The 14,554-nt window shown below is 42.3% G+C and overlaps 1 protein-coding gene across 4 annotated transcripts in view; it reads right to left on the bottom strand.

Annotated features, from left to right (window-relative positions):
• Positions 1 to 14,554, bottom strand: part of NBEAL1 (neurobeachin like 1) — a 157,824-nt gene that overhangs the window by 116,928 nt on the left and 26,342 nt on the right. For all 4 annotated transcript variants that reach the window (XM_084818213.1, XM_084818224.1, XM_084818269.1 and 1 more), the window contains one exon: positions 8,660 to 8,751. In XM_084818213.1, the coding sequence (XP_084674339.1) occupies positions 8,660 to 8,751 (92 nt within the window). The remainder of the gene's footprint in view (positions 1 to 8,659; positions 8,752 to 14,554) is intronic.

Here is a 14,554-nt window from a genome sequence, read left to right as displayed (position 1 = left end):
CCGTGGCCCCTAACCAAATTCTTAGGTTAGAGTAAAAAAAAAAAAAAATCTCTCAAGCCAAGAAGAGAAGAGCCTAAGAGCCAAACTTGGTGTTGTTGTTCAGTCGTTCAGTCGTGTCCGACTCTTCGTGACCCCATGGACCATAGCACGCCAGGCCTTCCTGTCCTGCGCTCTCTCCCGGAGCGTGCTCAAGTTCATATTCATTGCATCGGTGATGCTATCTAGCCATCTCATCCTCTGCCGTCCCCTTCTCCTTTTGCCTTCAGTCTTTCCCAGCAACAGGGTCTTTCCCAGAGAGTTTTCTCTTCGCATTAGGTGGCCAAAATAGTTGGGCTTCAGCTTCAGTATCTGCCCTTCCAATGAGCACTCAGGGTTGATTTCCTTTAGGATGGACTGATTTGACCTCCTTGCAGTCCAGGGGACTCGTAAGAGTCTTCTCCAGCACCACAGTTCGAAAGCATCAATTCTGCGGCGCTCAGCCTTCCTTATAGTCCAGCTCTCACAGCCATACATTACTACTTGGAAAACCATAGCTTTGATTAGACGGACCTTTGTCGGCAAGGTGATGTCTCTGCTTCTTACTATGCTGTCTAGGTTTGCCATAGCTTTCCTCCCAAGGAGCAAGCGTCTTTTAATTTCATGGCTACAGTCACCGTCTGCCGTGATCTTGGAGCCCAAGAAAGTAAAATCTGTCACTGCTTCCATTTCTTCCCCTTCTATATGCCAGGAAGTGATGGGGCCAGATGCCATGATCTTCGTTTTCTTAATGTTGAGTTTCAAACCAGCTTTTGCACTCTCCTCTTTCACCCTCAACAAGAGGCTCTTGAGATCCTCTTCGCTTTCTGCCATTAGGGTGGTATCGTCTGCATATCGGAGGTTGTTGATAATTCTCCCAGCAATCTTAATTCCGACCTCTGATTCATCCAACCCGGCATTTCTCATGATGTACTCTGCATATAAGTTAAATAAGCAGGGTGACAATATGCAGCCTTGTCGTACTCCTTTCCCAATTTTGAACCAATCGGTTGTTCCATGTCTGGTTCTGACTGTTGCTTCTTGACTCTCGTACAGGTTTCTCAGGAGACAGGTAAGGTGGTCTAGTACTCCCATCACTTTAAGAATTTGCCACAGTTTGTTGTGATCCACACAATCAAAGGCTTTAGCGTAGTCAATGAAGCAGAAATAGACGTTTTTCTGGAATTCTCTTGCTTTCTCCATGATCCAGCGAATGTTGGCGATTTGACCTCTAGTTCCTCTGCGTCTTCGAAACCCAGCTTGTACTTCTGGTAATTCTCGGTTTGCATACTGCTGAAGCCTAGCTTGTAGGATTTTGAGCATCACCTTGCTGGCATCTGAAATGAGCGCAATTGTGCGATAGTTTGAACACTCTTTGGCATTGCCCTTCTTTGGAATTGGAATGTAAACTGACCTTTTCCAGTCTTGTGGCCACTGCTGAGTGTTCCAAATGTGTTGGCATATTGAGCGCAGCACTTTAACAGCATCATGTTTTAGGATTTTAAATAGCTCGGCTGGAATACTGTCATCTCCGCTAGCTTTGTTGTTACTAATGCTTCCTAAGGCCCACTTGACTTCACTCTCGAGGATGTCCGGCTCAAGTTCAGTGACCGCACTATCATGGCTATCAGGGACATGAAGATCTTTCCTGTATAGTTCTTCTGTGTATTCTTTCTACCTCTTCTTAATCTCATCTGCTTCTGTTAGGTCCCTGCCTTCTTTGTCCTTTATCATGCCCGTCTTTGCACAAAACGTTCCCTTGAGATCTCCAATTTTCTTGAAGAGATGTCTAGTCTTTCCCATTCTGTTGTTTTCTTCGATTTCTTTGCATTACTCATTTAAGAAGGCCTTCTTGTCTCTCCTTGCTATTCTCTGGAACTCTGCATTCAGTTGGATATATCTTCCCCTTTCTCCCTTGCATTTCACTTCCCTTCTTTCCTCAGCTACTTGTAAAGCCTCATCAGACAGCCACTTGGCTTTCTTGCATTTCTTTTTCTTTGGGATGGATTTCGTTGCTGCCTCCTGAACAATGTTACGGACCTCCGTCCATAGTTCCTCAGGCACTCTATCAGGTCTAATCCCTGAAATCTATTCCTCACCTCCACTGTATATTCATAAGGGATATGATTTAGGTCATACCTGAATGGTTTAGTGGTTTTCCCTACGTTCTTCAATTTAAGCCAAAATTTTGCCACAAGAAGCTCATGATCTGAGCCACAGTCAGGTGCAGGTCTTGTTTTTACTGACTGTATGGAGCTTCTCCATCTTTGGCTGCAAAGGACATAATCAATCTGATTTCGATATTGACCATCTGGTGATGTCCATGTGTAGAGTCGGCTCTTGTGCTGTTGGAAAAGAGTGTTTGCTATGATCAGCGTGTTCTCTTGGCAAAACTCTATTAGATTTTGCCCTGCTTCATTTTGTACACCAAGGCCATGCCTGCCTGTTATCCCGGTGATTTCTTGACTTCCTACTTTAGCATTCCAATCCCCTATGATGAAGAGGACATCTTTTTTTGGTGTTAGTTCTAGAAGGTGTTGTAGGTCTTCATAGAACCGATCAACCTCCGCTTCTTCAGCCTTAGTTGTTGGGGAATAGACTTGAATTACTGTGATGTTGAATGGTTTGCCTTGGATTCGTACTGAGATCATTCTATCGTTTTTAAGATTGTACCCCAGTACTGCTTTTCCCACCCTTTTGTTGACTATGAGTGCTACTCCATTTCTTCTAAGGGATTCTTGTCCACAGAAGTAGATATGATGGTCACCTGAATTAAATTCGCCCATGCCTGTCCATTTTAGTTTGCTGATTCCCAAGATGTCGATGTTCAATCTTGTCATCTCATGTTTGACCACCTCCAGCTTACCTTGATTCATTGATCTGACATTCCAGGTTCCTAAACAATATCGTTCTTTACAGCATCGGATTCTTAGGTTAGAGTAAAAAAAAAAAAGCTAGCTCTCAGAAATTAGCATAGTGTAGTTTGGCTCTTAGGCTCTTCTCTTCTTGGCTTGAGAGATTTTGCTCTGCATCTTGTCCCTGAGGCACCAGGCACAGCTGGGCTCTTCCTCTGACTATCCGGATTACATCCTCTGCCTCAACCAGACACCTCTAGACTCCACTCCTATTCTACCTGGATTTATTCCCTGATTGCCCACACTCACTCCCCCCCTGCCCCCCCCATCTGGTATCTCAGGTTCCAAGTCTCAGGGGACAGAGCAACCCTAGTTAGAGGACTGTCATTCATTAGCTGTATTTGTTTTTCATATCATGCATTGGAAGTTGTCCCACAACACTGTAACATTTTGGCATCTGATTTGCTAAGTCGCTAGACAGCTCATCAAAATCAATGGTTGAAATTTGGGCCCTTCAAGTAGCCATGAAACCACCTTTTTCTAAATGCCAGACAGTTTTTTTGCTACATATTCCGTTCCCAAGCCTTCGTCTCCTCTTCTGTTTTGGACAGTTCAGGGGAGGGTGAAGTAGCAGTCTTGTATTTGTGTTTTAATAGAATTTTTTTTTAAACGTGAGCCTTTGCAATTTGGTGCATATGAATGGGAAGTGCAATTACTCATCTTGAATCTGACTACAGACAAATACATTTGGGACAGGAGCGGGAGAAAACTGCTGAAGCCTCTGGCATTGCCTTGCTCTTTTATTATTTTCCTCTATCAACCCTTCCCTCAACCCTAACCCAAACAGAACTAACTGGCTCTGATCCTGTATGCTAATTGGAAGGGTTAGAAGTCAAATGAGACATGCTCTTTTCAAGATTAATTACAGGATGCCAAAAGCTGCCTACCACACAACCGTGCAAAAACCTAGTATTTAAAACAGAAAGCCTGATCTGTATTGTTACATTTCTAGGATCATGTTCATATGGATTTGAATTAAGTGTCTCCATTGTTCAAGTCACCTTATAGCAGGCACCCTACATTTCCTTCTTTGTATGCTTAACACTGTAATTAGAAGAGGAGAGCTTGACATATTCAAATTTCTTTCACAACAGAAAAATTATTCCCTGCAGTAAGGCAAACAGACTTTCACCAGCTGGCAAGGTTTCACCCTTTCAATTCTAAGTAGAACAGGATGCCATAGATGCTTTGGGAAATACAAGGCAGCAGAGTGGATTAATCTTTCATGTTCTATGGGTTCAGCTGTCAAGAGATCTATTATACTGCAGTGTGCTTGGCCGTGCCTCCCAACAGAAGCAGTAGAACCACCATGAACCGATATGCTGACCTCCTGGTCTTAATACCTTTCTTAGAAGTGGGTGCCAGTTGTTCCAATAGAAGTTATTTCCTTGTAATGTGTTCAAGACTGGGCTAAAGGTGTGAAGTCACAAGAAAAACCTGGTGAAAAATCCAGAAAAATCCAGAAAAAACACCTCCCCCCGCACAAAAAAATCCCTAGGGAAAAGGGGGTTCCTTTTTTTTTTTTCCTCTGGGTTTGGGGTTTCTTTTTCCTTCTCACCTCTCGACTGAGGATTTAAGCTACCTCAAGAAAGAATTGGGGAAGAAAAAACTACAGGGAGCAAAGCCTGTGACAACAGGTGCAGTAAATGCAGTTAGCTCCGTCCATATTTGAGGGTCAAGAATTACCTCATGGATATTTTGATCAATATCTATTATATACAAAAAGGGAAATTACCAGGTTTCTAAGTAGTGGCTTATAAAACATAGCAATTTATGGCAATTCCTGTCCTTCCATGTTCAAATCTCTCTGCTTTTCAGTGGAATGCTCTGTCAAAATTACAAAAATATATCACATGTACATTGTGGTATGTTCTGAAAGATGCCACCCTCTGGATGGAAATGAGTAATTCCAGAGAGCAAAACATGGTAATCTGGAGTTCTAACCAAATACATACACACAATGAATAGATGATATATTGGGGAGCAATTACATGCCAGCTATCCAAGACACAGTAGCCTTTAGCTGCCTAGATATTTTCTCTTGTACATCTGTTACAGTGCAAGTCCAGTTCTATATGCTGGGGTTTTTTTTAGGTCGCAACACTTTAATTCTGTCATTAATCTCAGAGCAAAACACCGGATTTTATACTGAACACTCAAAAACATTGCTGCACAATGACAATGAAGGTATTGTTCATGTAGAAGCCCGGTTTGTGGATTCCCCCAACCACTCTTTTAATCTTCTGCCATATTGTTATCCAAAAATACTATTAGTTAAGAGATGAAGAAACAATAATACCTTAATCTAAAAGGTAACCACACTACAGTAAACATCCAAATTAACCTGCCAGTTTCCACTGATAGTAAACTGGGAAAATGGGCATCTAAATGGCAAATACAGTTAAGTGTAAGCAATTGTAAAGTGATGCACATTGGAGCAAAAACTCCCAACTTCAACTATAAGCGGGTGGGATTTGAGCTAGCAGTGAATGACTGAGAAAGAGATCTTGGGATTGTGGTGGACAGCTCAATGTCCACCCAGCGTGCAGCTGCTGTGAAAAAGGCAAATTCCATGTTAGGCATAATTAAGAAAGGAACTGAGAATAAAACTGCCAGTATCATGATGTCCTTATAAAAATCTACGGTGTGACCACACTTCGAATACTGTGTACAGTGCTGGTCACCACACCTAAAAAAAGATAATGTAGAGCTGGAAAAAGTGCAGAAAAGGGCAACTAAAACAGTCAAGGAGCTAGAGCAACTCCACTATGAGGGAAGGTTACAACAGCTGGGATTGCTTAGCTTGAAGACAAGGCAAGTAAGGGAAGACATGATGGAGGTGTACAAAATTATGCATGGTATGGAGAAAGTGGATAGGGAGACATTGTTCTCCCTCTCTCATAATACTAGAACCCAGCGGCATCATGCCATGAAGCTGATTGGCGAGAGATTCGGGACAGATAAAAGGAAGGACTTCTTTACACAGCGCATAGTTAAACTATGGAATTTGCTACCACAAGATACAGCGATGGCCACCAATTTGGATGGCTTTAGACAAATTCCTGGAGAAGTCTTATCAGTGGCTACCAGTCCTGATGGCTATGTATCACCAGAGGCAGTATGCCTGTGTACACCAGTTTCTGGGGAACACGGGCGGGAGGGTGCTGTTGCATTTGTGTCCTGCTTGTGGGTTTCCTATGGGCAGCTGGTTGGCCACTGTGTGAACAGAATGCTGTACTGGATGGACCCTTGGTCTGACCAGCATGGCACTTCTTATGCTCTTTTTTCTCTGAAAACCATGCTCAAAATTAACTCTATGGTGGGCTTACACAACTCTGTGACGCAGAAGGCCAAATGTGGCCCCCCCAGCCATGGGTTGTGGTCTGCCAAGTAGTTTGTTCACTCTCAGGTAAGCAGATCTGTTACAAAAATACATCTACTATCCTTTTGCTGATGTTGATGGTGTTAAATTCAATTGTCAATATCAGAAACAGACTAAGGCTACAACCCTAAACACCCTTACTCAGTGGTGAGTTAGGTAATTTTAGACTCTGGTCTTATGCCCCCACCCCCTGCCCGCACACCAAAGCTCCTTAGGTGTTAATGTATATTACCATATTTTGAAGTAACTGAAGTAAACCAGCCCTTTTGCATCCGGGAGCCCCTCCTGTTCATTCTGCTGAGTGGGGCCCTGGACTTCTGCCTCAAAGTCCAGCCCTGACCACTACCCTTACTAGGGGATGAGTGCCACTGGACACAGTTGGACTGACTTCTGAGTAAACATGCACAGGATTGTGCTGCTAAGAGTTACAGCAACAAGTACATTCAAGAAGCACATACCGAGGTCATTTCCTGGTTCAGTGCAAACAAGAATGTTTACTTGACTCTATAATTTAGCAGTTCAAAGCCCATTTTTAAAGAATGTAAGGCAGGACAATCGGGAAATACTAGTGTGGAACAAAGAAGAAGATTGACATAGAAATAGGGCTTATTCACACTGCAGGTTTACCTTGGGTTACTCCTGACTCCCAGCGGATTTAAGCAAGAGCTGAGTATTTGTGCTGAAGAGACCTGGGAATTAGTATAGCTGCCAATGGAAGTTGTGTTTGCAAGGTAGAAAATGTAGAACTTCAGAGAGGAGCAGCAGCTCAGTCCCCAAGTCCATGGGGCCCAATTTTGGTCTTAAAAGCCCCCTACCCTTGAGTAAAAATAAGACATAGCTGCTAGATGTGGATTTAAAGTAATTTCTAAAAGGATTCTAACATAAGGAATGGCAATATTCAGAAAACAGTGGGGGAACATTTTAACCTCCATGGACACAGTGGGCCGGTTCATAAAATCACCACAGCCCACTGTGGCTTCTTTAAGCCATGATGGGTTGCGGAACATTCCTGAGGCCATTTTGAATATTCAAGCCCCAGCAGGGCACTGCCATGGGTTGTTGTGTGGCCTGAACCCGAGCAGCAGGGGTTGTTTGAGGGTTAAACAATCCTCAAGTAACCCTACAACAGACCATGGCTTATTTGAGGGTTGTTTAACCCTCCAACAACCCCTGCTGCCCAGGTTCAGACCACATAACAAGCCACGATTGGGGCCTGAACAGGCAAATTGGCGCCCACAGGCTCTGTGGCTCATGGGAGCCAGGTCTCTGTGAATGACCTTAAAGTGGCCATTCTTAAACAAAGGAATTTCAAAGATAGATACCAACATGAAATTGCTGAGGTACAACAAGACATTCAACTCTATTTCCTGTAGTTTGAATAAGGACAAATGTGTTGTTATTTTTAATCACACTGTATGTTAATTGGCTCACCGTTGCAATGGTGCCTACATTATTACCCAACAAAGTTTTGTGAGTGGCAACTGTCAAGGTAATAATCACTGCCTGTACTTATTAAAAATTTCAATTCCCTCTAACAACACAGTTTACAACAACAACCACCACCACCCTGCCTCAGCACATGTATACAGATTTGCCAATTTGAGGTTAACACTTCATGCATCTGATGAAGTGGATTGTGTCCACAAAACTTTATGCCAGAATTATTTTGTTAGTCTTTAAAGTGCCACAAGACTCTTTGTTGGATTTTAAGTAATGTTTGTTTTGGGTCCAAGCAGGGTGGGGGTGGGACTGGTTCTCTAAAGGCTCTAATCCTGTTTACCCACCTGAATAAAATCTACACAGACAGAGCAACATATAAGGTTGTTATATTTTGGCAGATCATGTCAGCTGCCTTTCACCCTCCTACACTCAGAGTAAGACCATTTCTCACTGTTTAAATTTTTTTAAAAAACACGTTTTCTATGGCTAAGATTAAAGTAATGCAGAATGGTGGCAAAGGAGTAGAATATTGTCCAGTGGAGTATGAATAAAAATAGTGCAAGTTTTGGGGACAATAAAAATGTTACATAGTTCAGCATTTAAGAGCAAACTGCAGTTATGAAACTGTGCAGATTCGCTAACTTTGTATCCCACTTTTCTCATGAAAAGTTTTGCCCACAACAGACCGCAATGCAGAAAGTCCTGTGTACTTGAGATGCATTTATAGATATACGTGTGTGCATACAAATGCATACACACTTGTGTTAACACGTGCTTATTACGTCAACCATATTATTATGTATTATTACTAATTAGATCTATTTCTACATACCATGTGTGAGCAATTTCTCAAAATTCACCATATTATTATTATGCATTAATACGAATTAGATCTATTTCAACTTACCGTGTGGGCAATTTCTCAAAATCCACATCCAGAAACTGTTCATAACTAGAAACAAAACCATCCAACCAGAGCTTCAAGTAGTCTGGGTCTTTCTGTGAAGACAAACAAACAGATTTAATATGCTGCTTTTTATTCCAAAGGTATTCAAATGTGCACCTCTGTCTGCTTGCCTCCCCCGCTCAATATTTTCTGCCATAATAATATATTTATTTGCAGAAGAAATATTTGTTAATATTCACATAATGCCACTCTACTTCCTGACATTGCTGCCAATCAGACCATTTCTAAGGTATTCAGTAACACAACTAAAACATTCCCTGGATATTCAGTTTCTCAAAACACTTTAAAAAAGAAAACACACACAGCTAACATCAGCAAATTCATATTGTTAATTTGTAGCCATGTCCCATATACTAGGGCAGGGGAGGGCAGAAGAACAATCTCTAGATTTTTGGACTTCAACTCCCAGAAGGCCCTACCAGCATGGCCAATAGTCAAGAATGGTGGGAGCTGAAGTCCAAAATGTCTGGAGATCTGCTTTCTGTTCTCACCTGCCCTAGGGAAGCCTTCCCAAACCTGGTGCTCTCCAGATGTGCTGGACTGCAACTCCCATAATTCCCAGTCAGCATCCTTCCCCCCTCCCCCTCCCAGTTCAGTGCTGCCCTTGTTGGGATAAGCTGAACACTGCCTGAAGTAAAGCGACATCCATAAGTCTGAGAGCCACAAGACAGACTTTGGCAACTCCAAGTTTGCAACTGGAACAACAGGAAAATCTGCATCCAAAATTGTTATTCCTATTCGTACTCAAATAGGTTGAGAGCCCTGCGCTATGTCGCAGCCCCCCCTTCCCAGTCACCAGCAGCTCCTAATCTTTCAATAATGAACTTGGGATAAAAGTTTATGGAACCAAGGAGCCAAAGAGGATTCATGCCATACATCTCTTTCGTTGTGTAAATTTAACAGACTTCCTTGAAAAAGGCAAAGGTTGTAGCTGTGTTGACCATGAGAAAATGTCAACATTTATGTTGCTGTAATACCTTCATTAGGCCAACTAAAAGATTACCAAATAAAAAAATGTACAAGCTTTCAAGATTCTAAGATCTCTTCTGCAGGCAAGATGTTAAAAAAAAAACAGGAGGGAAAGAGGAGTGGAGAGGTCAGGACTGAATGGTGGAGTCACATTGGCTGTAAATCCAGACTACTTAGTCCCAGGTGTAGTGTGAGAGGGGGATTCTGCAGGTCATGTGATGGTTGCAGGAGGGATCTGCTGGCCCTAGTCATGCTGGGAAGAAGGAAGAGGGGGAGAAATGTTTCAGCCTCCATTTTGGAAATATAAAGTCTAGTAATTCTCAGGAGTGATTTCCCTCCTGGCTGAAGCACCTGGGCTGCTCCTTTTACTGGTGGATCACGGGATAGCAAACTCCCCTGAGAATTACTAGAACTTATATTTCCCCAAATGGAGGCTGTATGTTATGGGGACTAGACAAACTTGTGTCCTCTCCAATGTCCACCGAAACGTCTCTGTCTCCCGAGTGGCCATGCTCTCAGGCACCCATGGAGATAAGCGGTAAAATCCAACATAAGTCCTACTTAGAGTAGACCCACTGAAAAATGAATGGGACTTAAGTTGGTTATGACTTACTTAAGTCTAATTCATTTCAGTGGGTCTACTCTAAGTAGGACTTATGTTGGATTTTACCTAAGGAGTCTTTCCCAAGAGTCAGGAACAGAATGAACTTCAAAGTTCTATTCCAAAACAGAAACATTGCTTGTAAAACCAGAACAGGAGGGTGACTCACTTCCAGAGTAAATAGGAGACCTTCAGCAACTGTTGTGATGTTTTAAGAAAACATTTCTGTCAATTGCAGTTGACAAATCAGTCTGTACACCAACGTGGCAAGGAACAAACTTGGGAATGTGTCTAAGAATGCTGGTTGATCTCAATACAAGCCAATGTTGCTTTACCATACATACTCTTTCCACAACTGCTTAAACTACAGACTTGGTAATCGCCACAAGGGTTTGTTGCTACTTTTCCTGGATGTGACGTCAAGAGTTACTCATTTCATCTCTATAAACAAAAGTGATGTTGATCTATTCTTCCTCTCCATTCTGTATCAGCTAACTCAATAGGACAGCTTCAGTATCAACTCACAGTTGATCCAAGGAACAGATTAGACTGTTCTAACATTTAGGTGAGAAATTCAGCACGGTTTTTTCACAGCATCAGTTTTCCTGTTGGAGGAAGGCCACTGGAGACATGCACTGCCTTGGTAATTATCTGATTACTTCCAAAGTACAGACTGAACAAGGCAGGCAGGTAGTACAGATACCATATTCTACCCCATATTAATATTCATTCAGGTAGCACTAAATTTATTCAGGTTTATTTATATAGTGCCATCAATGTGCATGACGCTTTGCAACAGGGGTGTCAAACTTCTTTTCATTCCATTTCGGAGAAGCTCTTGGGGGCTGCATTCCAGGGATGGGTGGAGCCAAAGGCAAAGGGGGTGGGGTCAAAATACAAAAAATACCAGGATATTTTAGCTGAAAGCTCTTACTGGCAGTTACTAAGCCTCAGGGAATTTGGCCCATGGGCCTGAGGTTCAAACCCCCAGCTTTACAGAGTACAAGAGAGGATGGATCCCTGCCCAGAAGAGCTTATAATCTAGAACTTACTTTTTCCTCACTTAGCCCAGTGTTTGCCAACCTCAGTGTCCTGAATATCAAAGTAGTGCAGAAGCAATAGAAATAAGGCACTGGCAGGCAAAAGTGTTGGAAAAACCTAGGGCCTATCTTGGGGATCTAGGGCCAAAACATAGTTTTAAAACAATTGAAACATTTGCTGAGGTGAAACAAAACAGAAAATCAGTCAGGAAAGAAATGAAACACAAAAGCAGCATGACTAAAACTAGGACTCCACAAGAGGAGGAGAAGTCAAACGGCAGAAAAAGATAAGTTACCACAGTTTCAAAGTAAGTTAATACTGTAGTGGCAGGCAGATTCCTGCCTCCCACCCCCACCCCAGTCAGAGAGCAACAATTGGCAAGCTGAATTTCAACCCAGACTGCTTCCTAATGCTACCTAGTGCTGGACAAAACACATCTTCATCTGTCGAAGAAAGACACCTAATTTTAGGTAAAGCTAGCGACCTCATGAGTCAGGTGGTTTTGAGCCTATGAAAAGAATTTCAGTTACATTTTAAAATTTAACACAATGGCTTACAGACTAGTTACTGTGGCTTAGAATACGCAGGAAGAATTGCCTGGCACAAATGTCCAGCTAACAGCACAACCGAGCAGGTATGGAACATACGTACATAAAACACATTTGGCCAAATCTGACAGAATGGAAGCTTGACATTTGGCTCAAACAGGCCTAACATTCCCCTATATGACCTCATTCTCATATATGAGCCTTCCCAGGTTTTAAGATCTTTGGAAGAGGCCCTGCTATTAGTCCTGCCACTATCAGAGGCATGTTTGGTGCGGAGGTGAGAGCAGGCCTTCTCGGTGGCTGCTCCCAAGCTCCGGAATGCCCTGCTATGGGCGGCTATTTTGGTCCCTCTCTGTTGTCTTTCCACCGGCAGGCGCAACATGTTCTTATTCAGGCAAGCCTTTGGCATATAAGCTGGTCTGTGCTAAAGGGAGTTTTAATTGGTTGGGTGCTGTTTATTTATTTTATTGTGCATTTTAATTGCCTTTAATTTTTTGCTTTCATGTTATGTTGTAATCAAGAATTTGTTTGGTATTTTATTGTTAGCAGCCTTGAGCACTATTTTTTGACAAAAAGCTGGGATATAAATTAAATAAATAACAAATAAAATATATGGAAATAGTTGTTGATTTACTGACAGAAGCAGGGATGGTGATGAACCATAGATGGAAAAAAGCAAGCCTGCCCTCTAATACCAATTAGCTATTGAGGGGTTGGCACAATGTTATTCAAGTGAGCAAGGGGAAGCAGCCAATAACTGATTTATTGAAAAATTGAGCATTTTAATAATTTTCTACGATACTAAAGTGCAAGATGCTGCCCAACCTTTCTCCTTACTAGGAGTTAGACGAAATAGTAGTTTTTGTATAATTATAAACAGTTTAATGAATTGTACAATTGGTGTAGTTTGATCATTAGTAGCATTTGTTTGCGCTACTGGACTGCATGAAAAGTGTATAATTTGATTATTTAAAATAAATTGTTGCTGCATATACTTGTAAAATATACTTCATTGGTTCAAACAAATTACAAATATAGCTTCACTTTGGTCAAGAGGAAGGCCAAAATTAATACACAGACTAGCATATCTATCTTATCATTTCTACATGAATAATATATACAAAAACAGAGTTCAAATGCAAGAGTAAGCCAGAATTCTGCCCATGGCTTATGATTCTGGCTTGTTAGAACAACAAGCCAGGGATCCCAATTCAGATGTCATGCTAAATAAACCATGAGTGACAGCTTCTTGGTTTGTTTAGTCGCTCCAACTGGCCGGAGAAGCCACATGGGAGGGATCAAGCAGCGCGCACCAGCACACTTGCTCATGCCTTTACCATTACGTCCAACCTGGACCAAAAGCTCCCATAGTTTCGATCTGTTCCAAACAGATGCAGTGGCAAAGCACCAGGACTGCAATCAGTTGTAACCTTTCCTTTATCGCCACTCCTTTAATGAGTACTCAATATATGGCTGAATCTCAAGTGCCATTAAATTATTTAAAAGATTGCTTGAAACTTGGCAGTGGTAAGACTTCTTTAAAATACATTCACATAGCCTTTAAGATGAAATACCTACAGACATAAATCAGATGAATCCTGAATTCTCAGCCTTTTTGTCAATGCACAAACCTTCCATGTACAGGAACAAATATTGAGTTTTCTTCACACAGCTGTTGGGAAAGACCCAACATGTTCCCAATAAAGACATCCCAAGGTATTATGCCAGGGGTGGGCAACTTTGGAGTATTGGGGGGCCCACACTGGCCACCTTGGAACCCCTCCCCACTGGCTGTACCCCTCCCCACTGCCAGAATTGGCTGTCACTGAAACTCCAGTAACTCTGCTTGGAAACAAGGCATGCAGGGAGTAGTGCAGCCCTTGTTTTGCTAGGCTGTCAGGAGCCAAACTCTGCGGGGAAAGATGATGCATACTCCCCACATGCCTTGTTTCCTGGCTGAATTGCTGGGATTTCAAGGATGATGTTGGCAGGGACTAGGTGGGGGGGACACGACTGGCCATGGTGGGCAGATGCAGCCTACAGGCCATGAGTGGCCCACCCCTCATTATGGGCTGAAAAGAGGAACAAAGCAAGCAAAGGAGCTGAAGCTACAGCTGGAGTGTTAATACATGACATTATAGGTAGGTGGTTTTAAGGAGGAAGTGAGACCGAGGTACAGCAATGTATGTTGCTGTACATACAGCTTCAGCTATGGGGTGGTACAGAAATGAAATGATGAAGAAGAAGAAGAAGAAGAAGAAGAAGAAGTAGTAGTCGTCGTCGTCATCTTGTGGAAATGAGGAGGAGTTAACAGTGTACAATCAATACACTGTGAACCGCCCATAGAGCTTTGCCCATAGGGTGGTATAGAAATGTAATAAATGAATCAATGAAATGAATGAATGAACTAAGCTTGGAGTCTGTCAAAGTCCTCACAGTGAAGTTATGTGAACTTGCTAGCATGTTCATGTCTTGCTTATTATCCTGTAAAGAGAGTTGCAAGTACTGTACTCTAAAACAAAAAGAAGTTCTGCAGTCCAGGAGCTCAAAAGTTTCACCAGGAAAAGCTGAATTCTTCAGCCTGTATACATCCTACAGATTTACCCAATCAGCATAATCTATTCTGCCATTTTGACTATGCTGCATCGCTGATGTTGCCTTTGGTAGTGAAAGGGT

Source organism: Heloderma suspectum, chromosome 1, assembly GCF_057233095.1.
Source record: "Heloderma suspectum isolate Gila_16-S chromosome 1, 16-S_ref, whole genome shotgun sequence".
Classification (NCBI taxonomy): domain Eukaryota; kingdom Metazoa; phylum Chordata; class Lepidosauria; order Squamata; family Helodermatidae; genus Heloderma; species Heloderma suspectum.
Note: the sequence above shows the minus strand (reverse complement) of the source record. Positions and strands in the feature narration are given on the sequence as shown.